This window comes from Malus domestica, chromosome 03 (genome assembly GCF_042453785.1).
Source record: "Malus domestica chromosome 03, GDT2T_hap1".
Lineage (NCBI taxonomy): Eukaryota > Viridiplantae > Streptophyta > Magnoliopsida > Rosales > Rosaceae > Malus > Malus domestica.
In genome coordinates, this window is record NC_091663.1 from 6,985,201 (window position 1) to 7,001,990 (window position 16,790).

The 16,790-nt window shown below is 38.5% G+C and overlaps 5 protein-coding genes across 6 annotated transcripts; 2 read left to right on the forward strand and 3 right to left on the reverse strand.

The window, feature by feature from the left end:
• The first annotated feature begins 1,088 nt into the window (after positions 1–1,088).
• LOC103448533 (peroxidase N1-like) lies at positions 1,089–2,895 on the forward strand. Its single transcript, XM_008387797.3, has 3 exons — positions 1,089–1,588; positions 1,939–2,101; positions 2,310–2,895. The coding sequence occupies exons 1-3, from the start codon at positions 1,175–1,177 to the stop codon at positions 2,729–2,731; spliced, it is 999 nt and encodes a 332-aa protein (XP_008386019.1). The 5' UTR covers positions 1,089–1,174; the 3' UTR covers positions 2,732–2,895.
• Positions 2,896–3,714: 819 nt separating this feature from the next.
• Positions 3,715–5,987, reverse strand: LOC103448585 (subtilisin-like protease SBT4.4). The gene is made up of 7 exons (XM_070819508.1): positions 5,873–5,987; positions 5,230–5,699; positions 5,031–5,128; positions 4,726–4,944; positions 4,517–4,628; positions 4,222–4,435; positions 3,715–4,124 (listed from the first exon to the last, which is right to left on the reverse strand). Exons 1-7 carry the CDS (start codon positions 5,985–5,987, stop codon positions 3,715–3,717), a joined length of 1,638 nt encoding a protein of 545 aa, XP_070675609.1.
• Positions 5,988–7,490: 1,503 nt separating this feature from the next.
• LOC103448532 (uncharacterized) lies at positions 7,491–9,547 on the reverse strand. The gene is made up of 4 exons (XM_008387796.4): positions 9,198–9,547; positions 8,995–9,100; positions 7,928–8,048; positions 7,491–7,807 (listed from the first exon to the last, which is right to left on the reverse strand). Exons 1-3 carry the CDS (start codon positions 9,307–9,309, stop codon positions 7,970–7,972), a joined length of 297 nt encoding a protein of 98 aa, XP_008386018.1. The 5' UTR covers positions 9,310–9,547; the 3' UTR covers positions 7,491–7,807; positions 7,928–7,969.
• Positions 9,548–10,790: 1,243 nt separating this feature from the next.
• LOC114823906 (ras-related protein Rab2BV) lies at positions 10,791–13,347 on the forward strand. The gene is made up of 3 exons (XM_029099696.2): positions 10,791–11,009; positions 11,142–11,337; positions 12,532–13,347. The coding sequence occupies exons 2-3, from the start codon at positions 11,173–11,175 to the stop codon at positions 13,015–13,017; spliced, it is 651 nt and encodes a 216-aa protein (XP_028955529.1). The 5' UTR covers positions 10,791–11,009; positions 11,142–11,172; the 3' UTR covers positions 13,018–13,347.
• A 406-nt stretch (positions 13,348–13,753) lies between these two features.
• On the reverse strand, positions 13,754–16,481 carry LOC114823905 (metal tolerance protein B-like). Of its 2 annotated transcripts, none has more exons than XM_029099694.2 (2): positions 16,292–16,481; positions 13,754–14,996 (listed from the first exon to the last, which is right to left on the reverse strand). In XM_029099694.2, exon 2 carries the CDS (start codon positions 14,994–14,996, stop codon positions 13,818–13,820), a length of 1,179 nt encoding a protein of 392 aa, XP_028955527.1. In that variant the 5' UTR covers positions 16,292–16,481; the 3' UTR covers positions 13,754–13,817. The 2 variants fall into 2 exon arrangements, with proteins under 2 accessions (XP_028955527.1, XP_028955528.1); XM_029099695.2 differs by having other exon boundaries at positions 13,754–14,897; positions 16,292–16,471.
• Between the last annotated feature and the right edge of the window lie 309 nt (positions 16,482–16,790).

Consider the following 16,790-nt stretch of genomic DNA (forward strand, 5'->3'; position numbering starts at 1 on the left):
AAACAAAATATCAAAAATACCTTCAAAAGTTAGATCTATGTTTGGCCACAAATGCCTAATGATCAAGGCAAAACATCGAGTTTTGTTCGTGAGACTGTTCTCTTTGAAATAAGACTCAGCGGAAAAGCCTTAATTTGACTCTAGTTTGTAAGCCGTAACATCATTAAGACAACACTTCGTTTTGATCTAATCGATTAGTCATGCAGCCATCATAATTATGTCAAAACCCATTATAGGGTGTTCTGATATTTCACTCTAAGATGATAAAATTGCTCAAATAAATTAAAATATTTTGTATTTCTGTATGTGCTTTTCTGCAATAAGAAAGCATATATCTGCGGCATGTATGGATAGGCTAATATACCTATATATATTGAAGGGAGTTTTAACAAAACACTTCCGGTACTGTTCATTTTTAACAAAAATCCACATTTTTACATTTTCCTGGTACTATTCACTACACACCTTTATTAGTCATTTTTCATTAAAACTAAAGTTTTTTTAGATTTTTCGTCAGTTTTCCTTATATTTAAAGATATCAAATTTGTAAACTAAATTTTGTTAACCAAATGACTGGGAAGTTGATGACTGAATTATTATTTAAGTGTTGAATAAGGTGTTAATTCCTTATCGATGACACATCATTTCGTTTATAAATTAATCTACAAATTTGGTTTACCTAGCATTACTCAAATTAGAATGACAACCTCACTTTGATGATGCATGCAAGTGCTGCTGGTGCTGGTGCTGGTTTTGTTGTATTTGTTAATATATTCTCTAATTAAACATCATGTTACTTTTACGTATATTTATAGTAATTGAGTGGAATATATACTAACTTGACACACTTACGGATTTGTTTAAATTAATCGCTTTTAGAATATATCGTGCAGTGGGAGAAAGAGGAAGCCAACTATACCTGCATGATGCATCCGCATGCAGCATCCTCCACTTATTTTAGGCTGTATTTTTCTTTTATCTAACATGTAATATGCACGTGCTTTTTTCTCTCCACTTTCTAGTATGTACATTTTCTTATTTCTCATTGGGATAAATCGAGCATGCCTATAAATACCTAATACACGTTGCCTTCTTTTCATAGTTAGTAATTAAGAGCCCAGGGCAATATCCTAAATCATCTCGATTATTAAGCTCAACGTTAATTAATTTAATAATGGAGGGTTCAGGTTTAACTGCCACTCGAACATTAAGTTACTTGTTGATGTTGTTGATGTTGGCTGCAACCTCAGAGTCAGCGAGAGGCCAAGGCACAAGAGTAGGGTTCTACTCTCATACTTGTCCTCGAGCTGAGTTCATCGTGAGGTCAACAGTTACAGCTCATTTCCAATCTGATCCTACCATTGCCTCTGGCCTGCTGAGGATGTATTTTCATGATTGCTTCGTCAATGGCTGTGATGCTTCCATCCTCATCGATGGTCCAACAGCCGAGAAAACCGCCCCTCCAAACCTCAATTTAAGAGGATATGAAGTGATTGATGATGCCAAGGCACAGCTTGAAGCCGCATGCCCAGGGATTGTCTCTTGCGCAGATATTCTTGCCCTAGCTGCACGTGATTCTGTGGTTCTGGTACGTACACGATGATTGAATATGTTTGTATGTATAGGTAACATATTGTCAACATAATATGTGGACAATATAGGGTTATAAACATATTCCCTTTTCGCTACAGTACTAGTGTTAGGGTGTCAAATCCATCAAAATCGATCCTCAACAGTGACAGTAACAACTAACTAGTACAAGTCTAAGGTTTAGGGTTTAGTACTAGTATAGACTACTAGCTAGCTAGTTGTAAGTATCTGAGCCTAATCAGTGTGCAGTATTAGTACTAGTCTCTAGTTGTATTACTTTCCTTCTAATAAATACTAATGTTTGAAAACATGTGTTGGATGCATGTATAAATCTATCGATCGGTACAGACCAACGGACAAAGTTGGCCAGTGCCTACAGGACGCAGGGATGGGATGGTTTCCTTAGCATCTGATACAGCCAACTTGCCAGGCTTTACTGAATCAATGGATTCGCAAAAACAAAAGTTTGCAGACAAGGGGCTAAACACGCAGGATCTTGTTGCCCTTCTTGGTAAGCTTTAATAATTTGTATATGTTCAAATATCTCATATATGACAACTTCCTGTTAAAATACAAAGAAAAAAACTCATTGTTAGAAATTGAAATGAAACAAGAAATAAAACTACTGGAATATTCACAGAAGTTCTCTAAAAATTAATTACTTTTCTTGAGCATATTCCAGGTGATTCTATGTTGATTTTTTTTCCTACCATATATAGGAGCACATACAATAGGAACATCGGCTTGCCAGTTCTTCAGTTACAGAATATTCAATTTCACAACTACTGGAAATGGTGCGGATCCTGCGCTTGACCCATCATTTGTTCCTCAGCTACAAACTCTCTGCCCGCAAAATTCTGATGGTACGAGGCGCATTGGATTAGACACAGGCAGTGCCGACAAATTTGATGTATCTTTTTTTGCAAATTTAAGAAAAGGCAGAGGAATTCTCGAGTCCGATCAGATGCTATGGACTGATGCTACAACAAAACCCTTTGTCCAACGTTTTCTAGGTGGTAAAGGCCCTTCTGGATTGAACTTCTATTTGGAGTTCGGAAAGTCCATGGTGAAGATGAGTAACATTGATGTGAAAACCGGCACACAAGGTCAAATTCGAAAAGTATGTTCTGTGATAAACTGATATGAAAACCGTCACATAAATAATACAGTATGCAAAAGCTGTTGTAAAACCTTTCTCGTTTTTCGTCTGGTTGTGTACCTGTTCATGACATATGAAAAACAAGTATGTGATACTAGTAATCTGAACATGCATGATATCTCAATAATATATCAATTAGGGATGAACTGTCAAACCCTCAATTCTCATTTCGCATCACTTGTCGTATACATATCATGTTTAATATTCCATTAATTTCAAATACAACTCATACAAAACTAATTCTTCTCTGGAAATTTCGGAAAACCTTTTTTTTCGAAGGTTAGACATTGAATAAGTGAAGTTTGGGTTGGTTAACCGGGAACCAGAAACCACACTGATCCTCAGTACATAATAAACCAACGATTTAACTTCCTATCCTCGTAAGTGGCCTTGCTTCAAGACCCTTGCATAGTAAGTTCATTGTGAACATGAGAGTAGACAAAGCATTATAATATATGCACGAAATTGTAAGGATGAGCGGATCGGATAATGCAAATCACCCGAAAGAAGCGTTGTTATTAATAAATCGGGGAGAAACGTTATGATTTCCACCCCCAAACAGTTTTGCTGCCTCTGGGGTAGAAAACACTGGGGGCGGATATCCAGACTTAGAAATTCCAACAAGAAGAAGACCGTGGCAAGGCAACTTTCATCAAAGCTAATGGTTTAATCCTACACACATCAGACAGATATTCCAAGGAAGGAAATATCGACAAGGCAATTTGGAAATCCCTCATTATTACCTCAAGAATACGAATAGGTGAGCTTCCCTTTTTTCATACAGTTTTGGACGACTGTGTTTGCACTTGTGCAATTTATTTTTCTTTGAGGAGAAAGGTTTACATCAACTAACATTGGACTTCTAACGTTGTGGACACCATCAGACCAAACCAGCGATCCAGACACTTTTGATCGATCTGGCAAATCGTTTTCAACAACAGTGACATCAAAAGTCTTCTCTTCATTCAGAGACTCGAATGCCAGAACTTCGGGAACAACTTTGATGTCAAGTTGTCAAATCGGGAATCCGACGATATTTTGGCCTTGTAGGTCGAGTTTGGAAAGCCAACATTTTTAACTCTTCTGTGAAATTTAACTGTAAAAGGTTCCTTTTCTGCAACTTTAACTCCCATTGAAGGGTGATTAAGATCCTTTGGATATCCTTTCTCAGATCCTTTAGGGCATGTGCTGTTATCTCCTGACATGAGTCTAACTTTGCCTTCATCATACATTATGCATAGCAACTTTATGTAATCTTCTTCACAAGCTTCGTAAACAAGCCCCGGCGTTACAGCGTTCAGAGGATTGATATGTCCCGATCCATAAGCAAATGCACCAGTGGAAATTTTGTTGCTGGTATCATTCATTAGCCAAGCTACATGCTCACAAAAAATCCAATAGATAATGTCAGAATTTTATCATTCATAATGTGCAAAATGAAGAAATTTCTGTTATCATGACAATATATATACCAGTCGTCATAAGAGATGATTTGATGGCGGTGGGAAACCAATCAGGGTGGAATGCTTTAACATATGCCGCTGCACCAGCAGCATGAGGGCAAGATACAGAGGTTCCAGACAACATATTGTATTTTACACGCCTCTTGTCTTCTTCCAATTGTGTGATCGAAGCGTTAGGTGAATATGTAGCCAGAATTTCAGCCCCTGGGACACTAATATCCGGCTGCGAAACATCAGACAACAGTTATCCGTATCTATGAAATTTTTATGAAAGATTTACCAGAAAGTGGCAAGAAACCTATACCTTTATAATATCAGGCAAAATTAGATTTGGTCCACGCGAGGAGAACGAAGTGACAGCAGGTGCAGAAGGATCTTTTATGGCATCACTTTTAAGTATTTTCGCTCGAGGGTCACTATAAATTAAGAGAAACACACAATCATGTAAATACAACATTCACGATAAGGCGATTGCCTTGTGATGCCTTGTGATTATCCAGAAAGAATCTATACCTGGTGGAGTTTATGTAGGATTTGACCAAATTATGCTCTTCCATCATTAACATTGTTGTAGGTAATATGGGAACTTGACTAAGATCGTCTGTGTTGTCATTATGTAAAATTGAACCAAGTGCACCGGAATCATATGCTGTTGTATCTCCGTATCCGGCATCACATACCACTATCTTTCCCTTAACAGAATCGCTGTCCAGGCAACCACATTTACAAAATCTGACATGCAACAAGACAGTACTTCAGCTACTTACTAACAGATTATATTGCTTCTTGTTAAACACTAAAAAGGGCAAAAAAATCACCCAGCATCTTGTCGAGTGCAATCTTTCGCTGCAGCATCTTTTCCGTGTATTGAGGGAAAACTTGTTCCATTTAATCTGAAAGTGTTAATAGAATTCCCCTGTTTGTGCAAAAATGTAAACATCAATAATAACGGAATATCTGAATCAAATAAACAAGTATAAATAAATTTCGGGGAGACAGGAAGTACATGATACATACAACAAGTGTCTTTCCATTTGCCAGAACAACTTTGTCAATGATATGGCGATCTATGGTACTTGCTGTCAATATCCATGGTGCTACGCATGACACAGTAGCGATTTGAGGCCCTTCATTGCCTGCAGGCTGTATGGTCAGTATCCCTTTTTTCATTGCATGAAAAGCACCAATTGTGAAAGGGTCCTCATCAAAACTAGTCACAAAACCAGATCCAATTGAAATCGTAATGACGTTAACTCCGTCATCAATAGCATCGTCAAAAGCAGCCAAGATGGAATCTGCACTGCACCCTTTATCATGATCACAAAGTTTATATGTTGCAATTCCTGCTGCAGGAACACCTCCTCTTGCATATAATCTTAGTATACCCAGAGGACCAGAGGCAAGTACCAATGCTACAACTGCCAAATGGTGAATACACACTCCACGAACACTGGTCAGAAGACACGAAGGCAAAAGCATGCCCGTTGCTGCCAATAGGAACGAAATACCATTTCCATAGGCTATAGCAACGCTACATTACCAAATTTGGCACGGTGCAAGTGAATTTTTTATAGCATTTTTCACAAATTTTTACAATAACTGAGAGATGAGAAGTGAGGGAACTTGTTGCAAGTGAAATTTTTGCCTCCTTCGCAAGCACCTTTCTTTGGAGGAGGACCAAAACCTTCGTCTTTAAAGCTCTCAGATTCCGGCCAAATTCCAGTGTCAATCACCCCAACAATTATATCACTCTCAACTAGGATGTCTCGATTCATTTGTTTATTTTAACCCATAAAGTCCCAAGATCATGTTGTCTGCAGTTGGAATGATCTGCTTGGAAAGATGGAGACTACTTCCTTCATATCTGCAACACAGTTTGTAAGAATAAAAAGTTTTCGAGACACACCATTTTACTCTTTTGTAGTGACATAATAAATTATATCAGAGTGCTCACCAGCAAGTTTTTCCCTTTCCTTGTCAGTGAGTTTTGCTGCAAACCCATTGAAACTCCTTTTGTAACTTCGTACCAGTAAACTTTCCGGCGAACTGAGAGAGTGAGAGAGGATAAGAACTAGGTTTTGGCTAAAAAGACCCAAAAAATGTAAGTTAAAGGTCTAGCCCGACTACCTTCCCTGGACAACTCTCTGCAGAATACTTAGGTGGTGAGACACCGGCGAGAACTCCCCATCTGGAAGGGACCCCATGTACACAATATGAACCTGCATCATCATCGTCATCGCATTCCAAGTAAAAACTTACTATTTAAACAAAGAACCATTGAAATCTTACTGACAATTCTTACCTTTCTATCCTCATCAGTTGCCTTGCATAACAAGCTCATGTCCAGCATAAAAACCGCTAAAGCACAATACAATAGAACAGCTCCATTTTCGCCATTTTTCTGTGCTCGAAAACTTCATGGCCGACGAGGACTTAATATATACTGGGACCATTTAATGACAGATTGTTCTCTCAATCAATGCATTCGGCTTTTCTTGAATTAAGGCACCCGATAAATTTAGAAGTTGTTGCAACTGAAAGCTTGGTTTTGGATAACCTGGAAGACATGCAGAGAGGGACTCAGTAACGGCAATCAACCAGCACTTACTGCACCAAACCCATTATATATCATGTGCAGCTGAGCTTTAGTATAAGCTACGTGTTTTCTGCACAATCTAATTCTTCATTCTATGGAATAAGAAGTGTGCACACAATTAAAGTGAGAGTCTTAAATGTAACCAGGGACGTAACTCTCTCTACGAAAGTCATCGTGGTAAAAATATATCACTAATTAGACCCAAGTAAAGTTTGCCACAATTCAGGCAACATTAAATTATATTTTTTGGGTTGTGAACTACAATATTTCTTTTAAGTTCACCTCACAACTTAAGTTTAATCACTCTTTAATTTTTTTTAATTGTGTGAAAGGACAAAAGATGACATTACTTGAAAACCTGTCGTTCATCTTCTTTATCGTTAATCTTTCTCTACTACTTAAGTTCGTACTTTTCTTCACATACTTCAACTAAGTTAAGTACACACGTTTTTACGAATAGAGGTCGTTTGGGAGTGATTTTCTCGCTTGGGAAGGCATACACGCACTAGGGATTCTTTTCGGTAGTGATTTTCATACTCGTAATTTCTCCTTCACGCTTTCCCCTTGTTTTGGTCCCTTGAAGTCGACCAAAGGTTGTGCGATTATCACTTCCCTATCTTTCCGAGGCCCTTGCAGTCCACCAAAGGCCCTTGCAATAGTGAAATATGATGACCGGGTGGTGTTGTTCGAGAGGAAGCGGATTGATATGCCATTCATCAATAAGCACAACTAACTTACATCAGCTCTGAGAATACGGTAAACACAGAAAAGACTTGTAAAAACTATTCGACTCGGGGGTTTTCTCTAATTGAGACTAATCACTGCCGTTTTTTGATATTACAATATCTTATAACTACAAGAATTTGGCTACAACAGTGTCACATATATATTCTACATTTGCAGATTCCAGAGCTTGACACCAATGCAGATTTCTTATGCTCTTCAAGCCCTTTCAGAATCTCGGGTACTATCATCCTCGCACATCCTCCTCGGCAATCACTAGAGGCGACCGAATACAAGAACAGAACCAAATGTGATTTAAACCAGACTGAAAAATGATCAATAAAGATTTAAACATGCATGTGTGTGTCAGGAAGAGATTCCAAGAAGTTTTCTTACATGTCAAATACGATCTGGTTGCCTGAGAGAGAAATGTTGCAATCATGTATGGAGATAATTGGCTGCCATCATCAACTCCAGAACCAATTCAGGTTCAATAGGAAACTCGGTCTGCTTCCCGCTGTCAAAAGAGTAGAATTACAAGTCAATAATAGGGTAAACGAGAGTAAATGAAAACTGGCCTTCCGATCAAGCACTTGGATTTGATTAGTTCCAACAAACAACCATGGTTAATTCAAACTTCTATCGATATCTTGATAAGAAAGCCCACAATAGAAAATGCTGCAACAGACATTACACAAAATATTCTGATTGTACCGTCTCCAAGTCCATTATTGAACAAACAAAAACCAATAAAACAAGTACGTAGACCTGATACCAAAAGAAAAGGTATGGGAACCTAGAAAATCTACTTCTTATACCATCTTTTCTCCTCTGTTTTGGGCATTTTATGTTCCCTGAGTCATGTCACAAGACCTCCGCATTTGATTTAATAATTATCCAGTATTACCAATAAGAAATCAAGTTCTAAGAAAGATCTTAAACGACACAAAATAAAGCAAAGGAACGAAAAACATGAAATTTAGTAAGTAGGCACAAGTGTGCTGATGAGATAACATGCTACACCCTCTTTAGCACTATGGTAGACTGCCCCCTGTTATGCTAGACCGATCCCGTATTTAGTAGACTGTCCCATATTATGCAAACTGAGGAATGAGGGCAAATATATATGCAAACTGTCTAGGAACCTAATATGCTATACAACAAACCATGTCAAATTATTAATCTTTAACCCTTGATTGGGCGGCTGATCGAAAAACGATTGATTGGCTGACTGCGTTTTTGTTCGAATGTAAGGTCTACAATGACAGCCTAGCAACAAGACAGTCTAGAGAACATCATCCCCACTAACTTTACACATTGATCAATATAAATTCCAATTCAGAAGAAACCCATCAATCTTCTAAGCATTGACATGTAAATACCTCAAATATTATAACAAAAGCGAATAAATTTAAAATTTAAATAATTAAACAAAAAAATAAATTAAGAGGGAGAATCTGAACCTGGCATATTGAAGGTTCCAGTAAAAGTACTTGCAGATCTTCTCAAGAATGGTGGTGCTGATCTCCGGGAACGTCACCTCGCCGTGCTCCGTTTCAGAAAAACTCCCTACCAACAAAAAACAAAAAAAGATTTCACCTTGCAATTTCAAACCCTAATCCCCCAACTTGCTGCTCCAACTAAAATCAATTTCAAACCTTAATACCTGGAGAAGTGAGCATGTTGCGGATGGTCTGAGAGACCATGGCGGCGTCTTTGTGGATCACGAACTCGAACCCCTCGGCGCTGATCAGCTTCACTGTGTCTTCCTTCTTCATCTTTGCGGTAGAAGCTGAGAGATGGATTTTCTGGGAGCAGCAAACTTAGGAGGGTAACATCAATATTTGCCAGGCATCGGTTCCCAATAGGATCTAAGCTAATTACAATTTGTGCCCCTTACTTTTAGTGGTTGTTCCACTTTGATCCTCAATTTGTGTTAGTGGACTGCATTTTGGATGGATTATTGAGAAATGCTAAGGAGACTCTTTCTCAAATTAGAACTCTTCATGAATTTTTTATCATTCACAGTTAATTTTTGTGTCAATATTATAAAATATTGTGCAAATGAGGTAGCAAAGAGTTCATAGAGAGTTTTAGTTTCAAAAGAGTCTCACTAGCATTTATCTGAATTATTTGTACGTTAACACTTTTTTTTTTACCACTTAATATTACGGTCTAGTAATATTCCTCTTCACTTGTAAATGAGAGATCTTAAGTTCGATTATCGCCAAAGGCAAATTTGAACCACATTATTGCTAGCCCATTGTAAGGTTTAGCCCACTCCCTCCCTCACCCTTAATATTGATAATATCGTTTGTTCAAATAAAAAAACAACACTTCCGGTCATAAGCAGTGTTGAGATGAGGAACTCGAATTTTGAAAGCATGAACTCGAAGTTCAAAATACAAAAGTAAACGCTCTTAACCAGTCAAACTACATACTCATTTTGTATAGAGAAATACTGGTTTACCACCCAAATCATTAAGATATTGATGTATACACAAGTCAACGTGATGATTTTTGTGGCAATATTCAGAAAATTGATGAGTAGGGACCTAAATAATTGTACGGTTTTATTATTACATTTTTGACCTGACATGAGTGTATGATTACTCACTCACACATCCAATGATGAAACGTAACTAAATTATTGGAATGATTCAAAACATCATTCACGGTTTTCTTTACTTTACACACACTCAAATAAAGCCTAAGCTATGCATTCTTCCCTAAAACAAATCTACACTTATATATCATATTTAGCTACATCGTACATTGTAGACAACAGAAGCAATTAATTTCACATCGATCATCAATATCGAAATAAAGTAAGGTATAAAACCCGGTAGTGCAGGCAAGGCTAGGAAAAAAGCTAATTTGTATAACTTGAGCTTAAAATGAATTAATCAGAATCAAGATGTTACACACATTAATGTGCAATTTGATGCCTAATCAAACAAAATCGGACATCCATCAACACTAATTCATGCTTTGTCAACGTCATCATCATTATTAAGAAAACAAAAGATAAATAACTAGTGCAAGTCGTCAACGCACAATTTATCCGCATATTTGGAAATAATCAGCCGTCCACTCTACCTCTGGCGGCTGTCCGAACCGCAAACAAATCCAAATTAACCAATTAATTAATTACGGCGTGGGAAAACACTAAAAAAAATTTAAATTTTAAAATTTTAAAATTAAAATTATCCCTCTGGCACCGGCCCGCCAGGCCAGGCTGCCTACTGTGTCACTCTAGACGAATCAATAATCCCCAGTTGTCACCAAAACGCCATCGTTTCGCCCACCAAAAAAACAGAATCTATTTATTTGCCGTTTCAACTTTCAAAAGCCCCCGTCTTCTCGTCCGCTCATCGTTGTCTCCGTTTCTTCCCATTTTCTCTTCCATCTCCAATTCCTTCGCTTCCTCCGATCGAACGCTCCGATCGCGTTCTCTCCTCGGTCGATTCGCCTGCGGGTAAGCGAGATCTATAGATATAACTGTTTGTGTATGTATAGGTTACAGTGAGAGAGAGAGATAGATTTGTTTGTGTATTTGTGTGATTTTTTATGGATTTGAATTTTTGTGTGTGTGTGTATGTTTGTATAGGTTGTGGAGATCGGAGAGGAGAGAGGGCGGCATGGCGAGTAGAGTAGACCACGAATACGACTACCTGTTCAAGATCGTGTTGATCGGTGACTCTGGTGTGGGCAAATCTAACATTCTCTCTAGATTTACCAGGAATGAGTTCTGCTTGGAGTCCAAATCCACTATCGGAGTCGAGTTCGCCACCCGAACTCTCCAGGCAAGTTCGCTTACTGAATTTAATCTTGGTGTGAGAGTTGATTTGTATTTCAATTGTTTGATTTTGTTCGCAGTGTATGCGGTATTTGTTTGTGATGGATTGGATCCTATGCAGTTTAAATTTCCGCGGGGGGGGGGGGGTGTTGTTTCAGAGTTTGAATTATTTTGGTTGAAGTTTTGTTTGGTGGCCTGGATATTGTGATGATTGTTTGGATTTTGTGGTATTTGTTTGTGATGGATTGGATCCTATGCAGTTTAAATTTCCGGGGGGGGGGGGGGGGGGTTGAATTATTTTGGTTGAAGTTTTGTTTGGTGGCCTGGATATTGTGATGATTGTTTGGATTTTGTGTAGGGATTTACGTTGTTTAATTGGAGTACATCGAAAATTTTGTTACTAATAGACTGGTGAGCGGGCTCGAATTCTCCTTTTTAGTACTTTGTTTTTATATGGTTATCAATGGCTAAATAAGCATGATGAACCGTTGGGATAAACAGTCGTCTTTTTGTTTGACGGAACAGGAGATTTACTTTACACTAAAATTGGCTGGTAGATTCTGTCTCCAGGAGTTTGATCATTTTGCTGTTATTGATCTTTAAGTTTATATAACACACTAAGGGTGGATTGCAGAGTTCAAGAAAGAGGAGTTGATTAATGAGCACTTACATGTTGATGCTTAAGTTTGATTCTTAATTAAACGCAACTACTAACTAACTGCCCGCGCAACACAGAACTGAGGGCAATGGCGTTCTATGATTCATATAGCCGACCCCACTTAGTGGGAAAAGGCTTTGTTGTTGTTGTTGTATTAACTAACTGCCCAATATTATCGTTTTTAAAGACCGTTGGTTAGTTAGATTTCTTATGTGTGTCGTACTGCCTATTGATTGAATTTTGTATATGTAGGCAACTGTATGAATGTGTTTTTGCCAGATAAGTTACTCAACTATATGAATATGACATGGTTGAAGAAAGATCTAGATTTTCTTCCCCGGTTGTATATATGAAAGGTGTCGACTGGACCACTGGTCCCATAGCATGTTTACGAGTTTCAAACATACAGTTGTCACTTGTCATTGTAGCATACCGTTCAACATGTTGATGAGTAGAAATAAGTCTGTTTATAACAAGTGGGTTTGCGAATTATGGCTTACAATCTGATGTAATGCTTACACTCTTCCTTTTCTGAAATTACAGGTTGAGGGAAAGACTGTGAAGGCACAGATCTGGGATACGGCAGGTCAGGAGCGATACCGTGCTATCACCAGTGCTTACTATAGAGGGGCAGTGGGTGCTTTCCTTGTTTATGACATAACTAAGCGACCAACTTTTGAGAATGTCCAAAGGTGGCTCCGTGAGTTGAGGGACCATGCAGATTCGAACATTGTTATCATGATGACAGGAAACAAGTCTGACTTGAACCATCTCAGAGCTGTTTCAGAGGACGATGGTCAGTCGTTGGCTGAGAGGGAAGGTCTCTCATTTCTCGAGACATCCGCACTGGAAGCAACCAACATTGAGAAAGCGTTTCAAACTATTCTAACTGAGATCTACCATATCGTCAGCAAAAAAGCACTGGCAGCCCAAGAAGCAGTCTCAACTACCCTACCTGGTCAAGGAACCACCATCAGCGTTGGTGATGCTTCTGGGAATACGAACAAGAGAGGTTGCTGCTCGACATAAAAGATGACACCTAGGGAGAGTTGGAGAAATTATTTACTGGATGCAGCCCTATTGATTTTTCTCTTTTTAGTTTCTTTTTTTTCGGGTGACAGGGAGGCATGTAGAATACAGGTTTAATTCGTCGAGTTGTGATAAGGAAGCTTTGTGAAAATTAAAATGACAGTAGTATTGGTACATTTTGAGTGCCCGCGTTTACTTCTGATGCACCATTTGTTATATGTTTGCTTTTTATCAAGTGTAACTACTGAAATTTGGAATGTCTGGAGGAACTTGGCATCTCAAATTAAAGAATCAATGGAACAGAAGAAGCCTTGTTTGTTCGGAGTTGGATTTTCGGGTTTCGTTTCTCAGTTGCTTTTTCCATTTTATTAAAAGCTTTGATACCCGCTTTGTCGTATCGTTCTAGACCCATTTCTGCACCCTTCCCTTTTCTTTCTGTTGCCTTCACTCTTAGGATCGCTTGTGGTTTCTCCTGGTGGTGGCACTTTCACCGTGCATGGTTTTTTTTTTGGGATTGCACAGTTCATGAACTAGGCCTGGAACGTTGAATCGATAAGGATTAGGATTAGGGTTTTTCGTTAGGCGGGAGGGAAATAAGTGGGAATCAAACCAACATCAGGGTGCATAAGCATGATTGTTTTTCCGCCACTACGGTAAAAGTATTGAATTCTTTGGGACACCCGGATGCGTAAATTTTAATCGCTTGCTCAAGAAGTCAACATGATTAGTGGTAAACTTTAAAGGGCGAAGGGTAGGATTTAATAATATCAAACAAAATGATGTTCTGAATCTGCAGTGTACTATTCAATCTGTATGGTTACATGATGTATTCTGTAAGTACTTTCACAGTAATCCCTAATCTTGTCAATTATCTGACTAGAGCTTACGGCAGGCTCGGACGTTACATGGCAAGACAACACGGTTTTTCCAACCGTTAGCGCCCAAACGTGTAGGTCGTGAACATCCCGAACTCCTTTGATGCGCTTGATGCCTTTTTCTAGTCCGGCGATATCAATCTCGCTTGGTGTTCTCTCCATCAATATGCCATATATATTTTTAAGCATCGATATAGTTGTGCTGACAGCAAAAACAGAAAATATGAGTGTGCAGATGAGATCAACTACTAACCAATCTGGCCTTGCCCATATGATGCCTCCAGCGACCATCACCCCAACGGACTGAATCATATCGGCGATGACATGCAAGTAAGCTCCTTGGATATTTATGTTTAATATTTTAGTCTTTTCTGGAGATGTTGATGACACCAGACTCGTTTTATCGTCCTCCATTATTGCACTTTCTTCCTCCTGATAATCATGACCATGATGATGATTGTGATTATGACCATGATGATGATCGTGAGTATGAACATGATGATGATCGTGACCTAAGCCTCCACATGCATGATGGGTGTGGTCGTGACCAAGCCACAAGACCATGATTAAGTTGACAAGAAATCCAAGTGCTGCAACTGAAAACATGAGTAACCCGTTCACCTTTTCCTTAGTGTGAACGATCCTGTCAACTGCCTCATAGATCAAGATCCCAGAGACCAGCCATATGAGCTGCACAGAGAAAAGGGCACTCAAAACCTCAAGACGGTGATATCCGAAAGACTGGTACGATGTTGCCTCCCAACCTGAAGCCAATACTGTGAAAAGAGCAATGGAGAATCCAACAACATCAGTGAGCAAGTGGGCTGCATCTGTGAGTACTGCAAGGCTGTTGGCTTTGACACCACCAATCATTTCAACAACCATAAACATGAGAGATGCGACAACGAGTACAGAAAGTTTTGTAGCTGACTTTGACCGCTGTTTTGAATCCAAACTACAGTGCTCGTTTTTGGAGAAAACACAGACACACAAGGAGCGAGGCACCTGTGGTGGCACAGGAAGATCATCAATACCTTCAGAGACTATTGGGATCTCAATTTCCTGAGACTCTATTCTCGTAAAGGGTACCTTCTCATGTTCCATCTGCTTCAGAAAAGTGATGGTCTTAATTTCTTTAAAATGAAAAGAAAATCTGATGAAGAGATTCAGTAATATGATTGATTAATCGCGTTCATTCAGAGATGATAAGTCATATGTTATGGTATGAAGTTTACATAAAGTAAAAAAAAAAAAATTGATCTTTTGGACATTGGGAACTTGAGATTCAGAAAAATATTTGGTTTCAAATACGAAACTATTAGTAGTTAGTTTCAAATACTAAATTATTAGCATCAGCTCCAAGGATTACTTGACTATCCAAATCCATCTCAGGCTACAACTGTGCATCAACTCACCGCCGTATCTGTTTTACATTCCCCTTGTCCATGTAGTTCACTCAATAACATTGCACCACTCCCAAATGGTTTTCATTGCACATTATAAGATTGTATTAGATAGCGTCTTTTCCTCTGTTTAATATGCAGTCATTGATTTTAAAAGCAAAGGACGCATTTCAGTTTTATAGCTAAATCGAGGCCTACTTACATATCTTAAGCCAGCTCAGGATAATAGAGTGCTACGTCAACTTACACCAAAACAAAGCAGCTGCGCAAGCGAGCACCCAGAAAATTGAGCTGGCCCAAAGCTGCTCAGAGCCAAGTCATATTCCAGCTCAAAGACCACAACAGCAGAAGCTGATTGGCATTGGTCGACCGGTATAACTGATGCAACAACTTTAATTAAAGCTTTAGTTAAATTCTCTGAGTTTAGTTACTAGAACAGAATTGTTTAGCTTAGATGGAAATTTCTCGGGTTCAGTTAGCTTGGTTTCACTGTGTGTGCGACCATGTGTATGAGAGTTACGCATTTAGTTATTGGATGAAGGAAGAACAGTCTAATCCTTCCATTCTATGTAGAAAATTTAGATATCTTGGAATTTCATCAAGAGCCACCTTAAAACTTCCCTAACCCTTCCATCGTGTTGGACCCCGAAAAATGGTAATACCTATTTTTTTTTCTACAATCTAATGCCTCTATGTGCTGCACCAAGAACCCAAAAACCCGAAATTCGGGCCGGTTTCTGATTCGAGAAGAATCAATCATCTCAACCCCAGTTGAACACCAAGCATCCAACTTTGCAACACACCCAATTAAACTAACAGACCCAAAATTTCAAATTCCATATACTACCACTACCCGATACAATCATATAACAAAAATGAACACAAAGATCATAATACCCACTTGAAAAAGCAAATCAAAGAATCCAAAAAACCCAATAAAAATATCGAAAAACAAAAAGAAGGAAGAGAGATCAATTGGGAACGACGGAGGACTACCTGAGAATCCGAGAGAAAAGTAGAGCTTTTGATGACGGGGCTCCCTCTCTCTAGGGATCTCAAGCTTTAGAAATGGTCATTGAAATTAATAGGGAGAGATTTGAGAAATTAAATAATTAGGGTTTTTACCTACATGAAAACTCAGTCGTCATTTGCGGTCCAAGTCACACACGTATCATTGGGGGCAACGGCATTTAGCTCCCGTTGAAGACAACTTCAAAACAAGGGAAAATTTTGAGCTGTAACAAAAACACGAATGATTTATCACGTGTTTTTATGCAAGTAGTGAAAAAAATTTAATTTTTAAGTTATTAACCTTTTAACACAAATAACCCATCATTTATATAAGGACACATGGTGTACCACTTCGTGTGACGGAAACACTGAAGTTGAAGTCTGATTTTGATTGATTATTCCTCAAATTTTCTATCAAATTTCCACCCTAGTATTTTATGAATTAAATAATTAAATAATTAAAAATTAATAAAAGTGCATAAGG